Below are 12,537 nucleotides of genomic sequence, written 5' to 3'. Positions count from 1 at the left end.
TAGACTAGCCCCACTCTCTAACAAGCCTTTGCCAAACCCACTGATACGTAGGACATGGCTAGGGACAGTGATGGACTTGAGGCCATGAAGGAGACAGGGGTGACAGGGCAATCTTGGTGTGTCCCTTCCTGGTCTCCTGCAGTTTTGGCTGCAATTTTAGGTTTAAAACCAGGAGAAGGGCTGTGTGTCTGCATCCATGTGACAAACTCTCAAGTGCCCTCCCATCCAGCTGACCTTTGTAAGAAGCTGTGGCATATACTTAGGACTGAAACTTGCTGGGTATGATTCTATGTTTACCTAATTTGAGCATTGCCAAGCTGCTCTATAAACACATTCATATTACTCTTTTGTTGAGAAGGGATCTCTCTACATAGACCAGGCTGGACTCAAACAGAGATCCCCTGCCTCTGGCTGGGGAGTGTTGGGATCACCACCATGCCCAGTCTGCATGCTCACTATTACTCTTTTTTTATTTTTATTTTTTTGGTTTTTCGAGACAAGGTTTCTCTGTATTGCTTTGGAGGCTGGCCATCTGCCTCTGCCTCCCGAGTGCTGGGCATGTGCCACCACCACCCAGCTCACTATTACTCTCAAAGTTAGAAGACCTCCTTTGAAACTCCCTCCCTTGGTTAGGTGTGGTGGTGCATGTCTACGATTCCATTCTTTGGAAGGATCATGAGTTCATGACCAACATGTGTCAAAAAATCAAAACCTGTTGGGCATTGGTGGCACACTCCTTTAATCCCAGCACTCGGGAGACAGAGGCAGGTGGGTCTTTGTGAGTTTGAGGCCAGCCTGGTCTACAGATCAAGTTCTAGGGCAGGCTTCAAAAATAATACAGAGAAACCCTGTCTCGAAAAACCAAAAAAAAAAAAAAAAAAAAGCCTGTGCTGGGGCGGGCTGGTGAGATGGCTCCTCAGGTAAAGGTGCTTGCTTCAAAGCCTAAAGTCTTGAGTTCAATTCCTGGGACCCACGAGTTGGAAGGAAAGAACTGACTCTTATGTTGCACACACGCCCTCCCATCAAGCAGGCATAACATAAACAAAAACATAGTGAGATAAAATACTCATACCTGGTAAGCATAAGAAGTAACCTAGTGTCATAGTTGTTTATCCGTTTAGAACCAGAGTTGTTAGCACTGAAGGAAAACCAGCTATCTCTTCATTCTCTTTTTTCCTTCCCTTCCTGTTTTCTTTCTACTTTCATCCCTTCCTTCTGTTCCCCCTCCTTCCCCTTCCTTCCTCCCTCCCTCCCTTCCTTCCTTTCTCAAATCCCACTATGTTCAGTTCTGAAGCTATCAAAAGACTGTGACCCTGTGACCAAATGCAATGGGTTCACATCCTGGCAAGTGCAGACTCAAAAACTACAACTAGTGAGTAAGAAGGGGTCTGGCAGTTACTGCCAGAAGCAATGCCTTTGTGTCCCAGAGGCAGCCTGCAGGTTTGTGTGGGAAGTGTGTGCCTACTCACATAGGAAAGTCACTTTAGGAGTAGGCATGTTCCCCAGCATGCTCATGTTACTAAGACAAGGCTTCAGGAGACCAGCCAATCATCCCCCTATGACCCCTTATAACAGTTGTCACAAAGGGCAGAAAAAAGAGGCTTTTAACTAACACGATCACTTTAGGAAGAAAAGAAAATGGGTTCAGTGATCCCCAGGACTAACAGGAAATTAACAGGAAGAGGGACATAGCTCATCTGTAGAACCCTTGCCTCACATATTCAAGGCATGGTTCAGATTCCAGCACAGAAAGAGATGGGGGGGCATTTGAGATTTTTCTAGAAAAAGGAGATAAAGGTGGGGCTTGGGGTCTATATAGCTGACAGAGACAGAGAAGGTAGTCCTGCTCAAGACCATAGCTTGACTAGACATTATCTCAATTCTGGTTCCACTAGGAACTCTGGAGAGGTTGCTGTGGCTGTTCTGACATGATGAATCCTATTTGAGGCAGCCTGATCAATGAGGGTAATCACCTTCATTGGGTGGGAGGTGGGGGTCCATTCTGTAACTTTCCACTGCTGCTTGGAAGTAGTTGTGGACATTTGTCATAAAAATGTTAATCAATCGTTTCTATAATTCCTGGAACGCAAGGCAATTTCAGAAGAAACTCAGGAGGGTCAAAAAAAAAAAAAAGGTTAAAGTGACAAAAGTAGAGCCTGAGACAATTGTACGGAATTAAGCCAATGACTAGTACTCCCTGAATAGTGCTCCCCAACTGATGCTCCTCATTCAGACTTTTTTTTTTAGAACAGAGTCTCACATTCATTATACAGCTGACAATGACCAAAACCCCTGATCACCTGCCTCCATCTCCCAGGTGTGGAGATTATAGCTATGTCCCACCACAGACACCTCGCCCTCACTCAGTTTAAGGCAGTATTCTCAACCTGCAGAGTCTCATGTCAGATACTCACACAACAATTCCTAACAGTAGCAACATAAGTGACATACCAAGAAAATAACGTTATGGCTGGGGTCACCACAACATGAAGAACTGTAGTAAAGGGTCACAGCATTAGGAAGGGTGAGAACTGCTGATTTAAGGAATATATTCCTGAGCATGCTTGGTGTGAGGTCACATAGCTCAAGAAAGAAAAATACACATTACTGGGCATTCTTAGCTGAAGGTCATGGAATGTGCTCAAAAGTTAAAGTGGTAAACACAAATAGCAGAAATAAGTACAAATAAAACAAACGAAAATAGAGTGCTTTCTGGGAGTGCTCAGACCGGTGGTGGCACAGACCTTTAATCCCAGCGCTTGGTAGATATAGACAGGCACATCTCTGTGAGTTCGAGGCTAGCCTGGTCTACAAAGTGAGTTCCAGGGGCTGGAGAGATGGCTAGGAGGTTGAGAGCACCGGCTGCTCTTCCAGAGGTCCTGAGTTCGATTCCCAGCAACCACATGGTGGCTCCCAACCATCCGTAATGAGATCTGGCGCCCTCTTCTGACCTTCAGGGATTCATGCAGACAGAATACTGTATACACAATAAATACATTTTTTAAGAAAGTGAGTTCCAGGACAGCCTCCAAAGTGTCACAGAGAAACCCTGTCTCAAAATTAATAAATAAATAAAAAACAAAAAAACTGAAGGGAGCAATGTGAAGGTGCACTCCTATGGGAGTCTGTCCCTGTCTACCCCTGCCCACGTTAAGGGCTAAAAGAAGTCAACGAGTTCTCCTGCTTCCCAAGTAAATGGCACTACAACTGCACATCACTGAACCAAGCTAATGCCATTTAAGAAGAAATAATGGTTTATTGTCCTTTATTTAGTTAGCCAGATGTATATGGCTGCCAAAAGAATTCTAGTCAGCAGGAAATGACTTGTGTTGCTACAGTAATTCTGACTAGAAATAAATGTGACAGCATAGCTTTCCATAATCCCAATACTTGAGAGACCTAAGGAAGAGGATTGTAAATTACAGTTAGCCTGGTCTACACAGTAAGTGTCTAAGCTAGGCTATGTAGCAAGATTCTGTCTCAAAAAATAATAATAAAATAAATAAATAAATAAATAAATAAGACGTAGTTACTGAGTGATGGTGTGGAGCCATAACTCTTACAGTCACTTCTATTAGCCTGTGTTATTACAAATAGCTAACTTCTGGGTGTTGCTGGGACTCAAGGGCTTAAGAACCCTCAACTGGGCTACTTAAGTGAGGTCTCTCTTCAGCTCCTTTTTGCTTTGCGTTCCTTTTTCTTTCCTGGATTTAGAGTGAAATCTCTCCATTTTTGACAGACAGGCCCAATCCTGTCACTTTCCTGCTAGAACACCTGCTACCCTTGGCAAACTGTCCAAACATGGAGCTCATTATGACTGCTGTCTACCAGCTTCTGGGATGTGTTCAACTCCTGGAAATGCCCCCTCGTCTCTCTTTTCCACACAGCATGCTCTCCTTATTGCCTTGGAGCCTTCTTCACACAAGCTCCATTTACTTGGAATTTTCTTTCCCTTTTTGTTCCAACTAATTTTTCCTTCTCCTGGGAAGCCCTCTCCAGCCTCCTCTCTTCTGTCTTCCATATTGGTTAGTCACTCTTCTGGTTTCCCAAGACATTTGGGCTTTACTTTTTTAAGGGTTCTCTCTCTCTCTCTCTCTCTCTCTCTCTCTCTCTCTCTCTCTCTCTCTCTCTCTCTCTCTCTGTGTGTGTGTGTGTGTGTGTGTGTGTGTGTGTGTGTGTATGTGTGTGTGTGTGTGTGTGTGTGGTGTGTTTTCTCTACTGTGGCTAGGACTGGGCATTGGATCCCCTGGAGCTGGAGTTCCACAGGTTCATGAGGCACTTGCTGGAGGTGCTAGGATTCAAATTATGGCCTCTCGATTGAGCAATAAGCACTCTTAGTCATCGAGAGCATCTCTCCTGCCTACACACTAGCTAGTTTGCTTGCCTGATTTTGAGACAAGGTCTGTCTCTGCAGTCCTGGCTATTCTAGTACTCTATATGCAGACCAGTGAACTCACACAGATCTACCTGTCTCTGCTTTCTGAGTGCTGGGTTTTAAGGCAAGCGCCTCACACTCAGCTCCACGTAAGTAAGTTTTTATTGTGTTGTTTCTATTCCAATTCTGAGCTTCCAGTCCCTTTTATCGGAAAACTGCTGTAACAATGGATGATGCTGCTCCCCTTGGGAGGCTAAAAAGGAATCTAGAGACTTCTAATCAAGGAAAGCTTTCGGACCTAGGAGTGGGGCAACTGAGCCAGCCTATCCCAATGATAGATTTGGGGTGACAACTCAATACTCCTGTCACACTGCACCATGAAGATTGTGAGCTTTTTAATTAAAAATGAATTAACTGAACAGGGTCTCACTCCAGAGCTCACGCTAGCCTGGAACAGCTGTCTTTGAATTCATGGCAATCTCTACTCTCAGCCTTCTGAATGCTGAGACTTACAATCATGAGTCACCACATTCCACTAGTTGGGTTTTGTTGTTGTTTTAGTTTGAGTTTTAATTGTGGTATTGAGACAATCTCATTCTGTAACCCAAATTGGTCTCTAACTCATGTCAATCCTCCTACCTCAGCCTCCCAAATGCTGGGACAACCACAACCAGCTTTTGTTTCATTGTTGTTTGGGGTGGGGTCGGTCTCATTATACAGCCAAGGGTAACTACACCTAGTTTTATGGTACTGGGAATTGAATCAAGGGTGTCCAGTCTGCTAGGCAAGCACTCTAATCAGCCGAGCTGCATCCTCAACCCTTAAATGTCTTCTTAAGGTTTAGACAAAGTTGTAAACCGGGCAGTGGTACACACCTTTAGTCCCAGCACTCGGGAGGCAGAGACAGGCAGATGTCTGTGAGTTTGAGGCCAGCCTGGTCTACCAAGACAGTTCCAGGACAGCCTCCAAAGCTACACAGAGAAACCATGTCTCGAAAACAAACAAACAAACCAGAGAGCAGCAAAAATCTCAAGCACAACAGTCAGAGGCAGAGAAATCTCAGCAAACAGAATCACATGGTAAAGACTTTTGCTAGGCATGGTGGTGTACACTTTTGATTCTAGCACTCAGGAGACAGAAGCAGGAAGATCTCTGAGTTTGCGGCCAGCCTGGTCTACAGAGCAAGTTTCAGACAGCCAGGACTAACTTGTCTTGGAAAACAAACAAAAACAAAAACAAACAAACAAACAAAAAATCAAGACTTTTACTACCCAGCAAGGACCACAGAAGATCTTCTGCAAAGCAGGGGGGAAGCCAAAACTTGGTCTGTCCTCGAGTGAGGTGAGGGGCTGAGAGGAGAGTGGGGGCTGGGGTGCAGAGTGGGGGCAGGTTAAGATCCTTTGAGAATCTTCCTCTCCAGTTTAGCATTGGTCAGTTTAAACAAAGACAGGGAAACGGGTTCAGAAACACATCCTGGTCTGGGCTAGAACTTGTCTGACCGGTCCACAGGCAGGAAGGGGGCCCCCAGGCAAGATAAAGGGTCCCTCAGGCCTTTGTTTTTAAGCTACCAGGCTTTGGTCTCAGGTCAGAAGGGTGAAGAAGCCAGCCAGTCATTTTGGAAGTTCATCTTTTCTATCTAGTCATTAACATTAACACCCCTTCCCCCCGCCCCCCCACTTTTGCCTGTCAGAGAATCTACCCAACTCATACTCCAAAGATGGAGAGCACAAGGCTCAGGAGTTAAGGTCTTTCTCCGCCCAGTTCAGGCCCCGCCCAGAGCATATGAGAGCCTGTCTCCCAACAGCAGCAAAGCTGTCCTCCTTTGTAACACTGCCAAGAGTATTTCTGCCTTTAAACACGAGTTTTAGTTATCTAAATAATGGAGTGTGAAGTATTAATATAGTGTTAGAAGTATGTTTAAAGTAATCATAATTTTGAAATTGCTGAGAATTCCTGATTCTCAAAGAGTAACCTGCAAGGGATTTGAAAACACTGAGAAACTTGCTTTTTTTAAAATGTATAATTCTAAAATGTATCGTTGTTGCTGAATAAATGTACTTTTTATTTTGTAACAAAATAAAACAAAAAACCCTCACCATCAGTGAGGCTGGAGAAATGGCTTTGTAGTTGAGAGCACTGCCTGCTCTTCCAGAGGATATGAATTCAGTTCCCAGCAGGCCCAGGGGATCTGACACTTTTCTGCCCACCTCTGGTTTCAGGCATACATGGGATGCACAAACGTGCATGCAGACTAAACACCCATACACATAAAAATTAAATGAATTGGCAGGTCTATATATACACACGCACAAAACCAAAACAAAGTCATTATGTGGCAAAAACAAACCAAACATAACAAAGCAAAAACATAAAGAAGAGATGGAGGAGAAGGAAGATGATATAAAAGACTCTAATGACAATGCCTTTCGTCCCAGCACTGGGGAGGTAGAGGCAGGTGGATCTCAAGTCCAGCCTGGTCTACAGAGTGAGTTCCAGGACAGCCAGGGCTACGTAGAGAGACCCTCTCTTGAAAAGCCAGCAAAAAAAAAAAAAAAAAAAAAAGAAGGTTCTAATGACAGAGAAGTGGGAGGGGCTGGAGAAGGAAAAACTTGTTGGATGCCCAAGAGTCTCCCCAAAGATGGATATAGAACATTTGTGCCTTGTAATATTCAGGTCCAAAAGCCTGTGGCAGCCTAAACTCATGTGGCAGGTGCAGTTCTCCTGAGGTACTAAGTGTGCACAACTAGAGGAAAGAAAGTACGGAATCAAAAAAGCCAGCCACCCCAGGTGAAAAGTTCCTGCACTCTAAGTACGGAATCAGGAAAGACAGCCACCCCAGGTGAAAAGTTCCTGCACGCTAAGCCTCTCCACTGACGAAGCTACCCAAATCAGGCTAAATCAAACTGAATTAGAAAAGACCCAGGCTACCCAGCGTTAGTGACGCACGCCTTTAATCCCAGCACTCGGGAGGCAGAGACAGGCGGATCTCCGTGAGTTCGACACCAGCCTGGTCTACAGAGTGAGTTCCAGGACAACTTCCAAAGCAATACAGAGAAGCCCTGTCTCAAAAAACCAAAGAAAGAAGAAAGAAAAAGGAAAAGGCCCAGGTTTAATGGGTAAAATGCTTCGGATGATTTTCTAGTCCTCCAGAAAGGAGATTGGGAAGAGAGATTGTTTGCTGGGGGGGTTGTTTAAATACCACTGAGGGAGTGGTCGTAAGCATCTCTGGGGGAGAAGTGGTGTTTGTCAAGCTTTCTGAGATGAGGCAGGGTTTGGGGGGTGGGGGGGAGACAGGGAGATTGAGGTGGAGCTTCCACCAGAACATTTCAGACTCTTTGGGTACATGAAAGCCAGAACACCGGGAAATGGTAGGTCCATAATATCTCTAGAACTTCCTCCACTTCTAGTCTGTAATAATCCACTTCCTACCAGGAGAAGCAAAGTTCATTTGTGTGTGTGGCAATGTTGTGTGGATGGGTAATATCTCTTGAGAGAAGCCTGACTCGGGGGAGGGGACCTAACAAGCTAACTTTTGTGAGATCTTTTGTCCCTCACCCAATCTTGGTATCACTTAGTGTGCTTTATTATCATGGAAACTGAGGTATTCAGCATTAATTTCTCAATAGGTGCCAAGAACTTTCTAGCCTACGTGCTGCATATAGTTCTGCAGCCCATACTCCTTTCTCTCTGTTCATCTTTTCTGATTACACTTCAAAGACACCATTTCCCACTCCCCCAAACAGCCACCCACCCCCATAATTCAAGAAAGACAGTTCAAAAGGTATGGTTTTATTCTGAAAAAAAAAAAGATGACATGCCGCACCCATCCCTAACAAACTATAAATGCTTGGGATACAGAATAAAAAGGAAACCCAACCCGCCCTGATGAGACACCAACATGATTTCACAAAGCTGAAAAAATCTTTTACAAAGCTTCTGTTGTATAAATATAGTTAATCTTAGTTTTAATATAGTCAGACAAAAAAGTTTTGATGGCATAAGAAATCCCCTGGTCCTTGGATATACCGTAGTCTTCATTTGTATTCCGAGCCAAATACAGGGGTGACTACAGGGTGAAATTATGTATTCTAGGATTCTAGATATCTATATGGAGTTTAAACACTAGCTTCTGAGCCAACGCTCTTCCCCTAGAGCTTGTGCAAATGACCACAACCCTGGCTCAAGGGCTGAACTGTCTGTTCTAAACTGTATGTTCATGGTCAATGATGTAGCTCAGTGAGAAGCCCTGGGTCTCATCTTCAGCACAGAAAACTAAAATTGATATACCCAAAGTCACTGAATGATACGTTTTGAAAGGTTGACTTATGCAGTATGCAAATTATGTATTAGTAGACCTACTGTCTGAAGTTGCTGAACTACTAGAGAAGCAACAGGCAACCCTCTTCCTTTAGGAACCATCTCAGCAAGGACTATGGGAGACACCCTAAAAGTACTATCTATCATCCAATCAGTGCAGTCTGAGGATGTCTGTTTGAGGGGGGTGGTGGTACTCAATTCCAAGGAATCTGAATAAAGAAGTCCAAAGAGATGAACTTTATCCTACTTCTTGCAGAACAGTTTAACTATCTCCTGTGGTCTTCATCACAGGAGGCAGTCATTCCATAGGAAGCAGAAGCCCAAGAGGCTTCAGGAGACTGGCCTTGACCTCAAGGCCTGTGTGTACATATCCACTCAAGAACATTCTGGCATGGTCAAGGTCCTGAGATCACACAAAGAGGGGCAGTTTGAATGCCCAAAGAAAAGTTTCTACGTGTATCTAGTCACCATGGATGCCTTTGATGGTTAGAAGTCATGGCATAGCTTCATTTCTTTCTGACTCTTAGAAAACATCGCCAGGGCAACCATGGATAATCAGATGAGCAAGATACTTTGTGGCTGACAAAGCTCTCAGAAATGCTGTTCCAAAGCCTGTCACTGGAGAAAGGGCACAGGTGTAGACCGTGGGGGACTGGAGCTCAACCAAGAGACGGCCATTCTGACATGGGATTGAAGAGGTAGAATTCCCAGTAGTAGGAAGAAAAAGCTAATTGGAAAACTTTCTGGTTTTTCCATTCTAAATACTTCATCAATTATAGCTGGAGTGAAAGGGAGACGATGGGGAGAAGAAACCTACCTGTGAACTAGTGCCTAGTCTACTCACCTTCCAAAGGAGTGCCGCCAGAAACGGAGGCCGGGGTCTTCTAGATTTTTAGTGCACAAGTGAAATGTGAATAGGACAGAGGCTGGGGTGACAAGTCCCCGAGTTGGGGCGGAGCTTGTAAAGCCTCCCTGGTCTTCCTCCCTGAAGCCTGGTCACTATCTGCCTTGCACATAGTCCCTTTCTGGTCAGTCTAGAAGCCAGTAACTCTGTGACCTCACAGATATCACAACCGTAGCTGATCCATGCCATTGTGGGCTGGAGTCCCTAGTACTACCCCATTAAAACCCTGGCCTCCCGTGCTTTTTCCAAATAAGATGTTCCATCCCATGGTGCCCTAGGCCTGGAGGGTTGAGGCGCTCACAGATGGGTGGGCATTTCCTCGCTGGCAAATGTGTACTATCTCCCAGTGAAGTCAGTTGAAGAGAAAGCTAGACTTACCTGGTTCTTCCTAGTGCCCTAAGGAGATAGAAGGGGCATTTGGAGAAACCAGCTGTGGGGAATAGGTCTACTAGGACTTTGGGCACGCTCTTGGCAAGTAACTGTCTTTGCCGTTAGTGAAAATATTTATCACTTAAGAGAAGGAAATGAGATTTCAGGTTAAAAAAATAGAACAAACAAAACCCTGCCTTTCTTTGTGTTTTTTTTTTCTCGTCTCCTCTGACACAGGCTTCAACTCACCTTGCCCTCAGACTGTCCACTGGTTCTGGTTCAAGCTCATTACCCAGAAGAAATGAATCCAGGCTACTGTGAAGACTGCCCCCCAGTCTCCAGCCTTCCCTCACCCACAGCTTCTACTGAAGAGATCATGAGTCGAAGGCCTTTATCTGACCAAGCAAACTCCCAGCTGCTCCTGCCCTCAAGCAGGAGGCTAGAGGTCAATTCTATACTATTTTCACTCCGGAGCTATAAGAATTATGGGCCGATGAGAGTATGGCTCCCATGGGTGGACTATTTTAGGAAACAAGATGCAAGCAAGCAAACAATACACAAAGTGTGGGTATATTTGGTAGGTTTGAGGCAAGCAGAGAGAAAGGTTTGGGTACTCTGTAAAAAACAAGGGTCTGAATCCAAACTTCTGATAAGGCCACAATGAAGAGATTCCCAGCAGTGGGGAGTGCAGAATGCTGGAGCCTACATTGCCACAGGCCTGCAGGGTGATGTGCACAGGCGAGGCAGGGCCTATGCCTCTCACAGGTCCATGTCTGGGCCTCCTGAAGATGTCTTCAGTGGCACCGAGTCAAATCCATCAGGAGTCCTCTGAAAGAGAGATGGTGACAGGAGCTGGCTGCTGCACAGGGGCAAATTAAGGGGACAAAGAAGAGAAACGGAAAATAGGTGACAGAAGGAACCGTCCGGACTTCCTGCTTTCCGTGGCTTTCTGGGAACATAGGGACGAGTTGTCCTCTGTTCTTCCTGCTGTCTATAGACTCCGAGAATAAGAAAATTATGACTCTGGTTTGCATCTTTGCTTAGTTCTAGAGGTCCCAGACAGACCTAAGGGCCCCCAGAGTAACTATTCTCACACTGGTGGAAAGGGAAAAAACAAAACAAGGCCAAAGCTGGCCACAGGAGCTACCCTGCCGAGTCAACACAGAGGCACAAAGGCTCAGATCCAGGTGTTGGACACCTACTGCCACCCCTCTTCAACATGCCTCCTGCTGCCCCTCTCCTCTCACACTGGCCCCCCTCACACCTGTTTGAAAGACTCCCTTGTGCAGTAGTCAGGTGTGTGTTCAGCCCAGGAGGAATTGTTTGGGTGTCCTCTGCTGGCCCAATGCCCAGAGACAGTGGTGTCTATACTCATTTATGAGCTTCGCCACCAACCCACCCACACAGAGCCAACCGGCCCAGCGCAGAATTACATGCCAGGCACAGTTTAGACTTGGCTATGACTCAACCCCTCAGGATGGGGCCTACACACCGTGGGGATGGCACCCTCCACTGGTCTATCAGAAATTGAACCTAGAGATGGCCTCCCCTTCAGAAAAAACAAACCAAACCAAACAAAAACCTCTCTCTCTGTCTCTGTCTCTGTGTCTCTCTCTCTCTCTGTCTCTGTCTCTGTGTGTCTCTGTGTGTGTGTGTGTGTGTGTGTGTGTTTAACTATCACACATGGGTGGTTAAGTACTTATGCTGGAAGTTAAAAGGCCCTACCAGTCTATCCATTAGAACACACATTGGGAGAAAGGAGCAGGGTGAAGCCTTGGTCCGGGAAAGAGACCCCTGATGTGAGACTCAGAAGGTGGTATTTCTAGGAGAGGCTTGCACAGAGCCCGGAGTCAGGATCAGAGTGCAGCTCTTAAGTGGAGCAGGGCCATGCAGTGCCCCAGTGTCCTCTCCACCCTCTAAGTTGATTCCCATGTCACTTCCAGTCCCTGTCTACCTTAGAGGTAAAGGATTTGATCTTCCCAAAGAGTGATTTCTTGCTGGTAAAGATGAGGTCATCTTCCACATCTTCTCCTTCCATGATGGCACAACTGTCCGCTGCTGGCAGGTCGCAGTCTTTGAGGGTAGCATTCATTACCAATTTGGAGTATTTGTATTCTAGTCTGTGAAACGAGGGAAGAGGCAAGATATGAGAATGTGGGAGCGAGGGGGATGGGTAACTCCCCTCCTGGTCATAGGTAAGGAAAGGGAAGCCTTGTGAAAGCCGTGAGGGCTAGGTGAGCAGAAGGAATCTTGGCTTCCAGTTTAATAATCCCCCCCCCCAAGGCTGGTTGTTTCCTCAAAACAGAAATATTTAAATTATAGAGTCGACCTTGTTCATTTGTGTTTGGTGTTTATGAGACAGGGTTTCATATAGCCCAGGCAGGCCTGGAACTAATATGTAGCTGGAGGCTGACCCTGAACTCTGTCCTCTTGCCTCTGCCTCCCAAGTGTTGGGATTACAGCTATGTACCACTATACCTTGCCTTTGCATTGTAATAAAAACAACAAATTAAAAACATTGTCCTTTTGTCGTTTTCCTTTTTGCTGGACTTTTGAATCCAGGTCTGTTGCA

The 12,537-nt window shown here is 45.6% G+C and overlaps 1 protein-coding gene across 2 annotated transcripts in view; it reads right to left on the bottom strand.

Moving 5' to 3' along the window:
• Positions 1-10,514: 10,514 nt before the first annotated feature.
• Positions 10,515-12,537, bottom strand: part of Elapor1 (endosome-lysosome associated apoptosis and autophagy regulator 1) — a 74,750-nt gene continuing 72,727 nt past the window's right edge. Inside the window, exons 21-22 of one of the 2 annotated variants that reach the window (XM_040752049.1) lie at positions 11,920-12,085; positions 10,515-10,824 (exon numbers count right to left, since the gene is read on the bottom strand). In XM_040752049.1, the coding sequence (XP_040607983.1) occupies positions 10,783-10,824; positions 11,920-12,085 (208 nt within the window). In that variant the 3' untranslated portion in view covers positions 10,515-10,782. The remainder of the gene's footprint in view (positions 10,825-11,919; positions 12,086-12,537) is intronic. The other variant, XM_040752048.1, reaches the window with a different exon arrangement.

Source organism: Mesocricetus auratus, unplaced genomic scaffold, assembly GCF_017639785.1.
Source record: "Mesocricetus auratus isolate SY011 unplaced genomic scaffold, BCM_Maur_2.0 Super-Scaffold_100009, whole genome shotgun sequence".
Lineage (NCBI taxonomy): Eukaryota > Metazoa > Chordata > Mammalia > Rodentia > Cricetidae > Mesocricetus > Mesocricetus auratus.
Note: the sequence above shows the minus strand (reverse complement) of the source record. Positions and strands in the feature narration are given on the sequence as shown.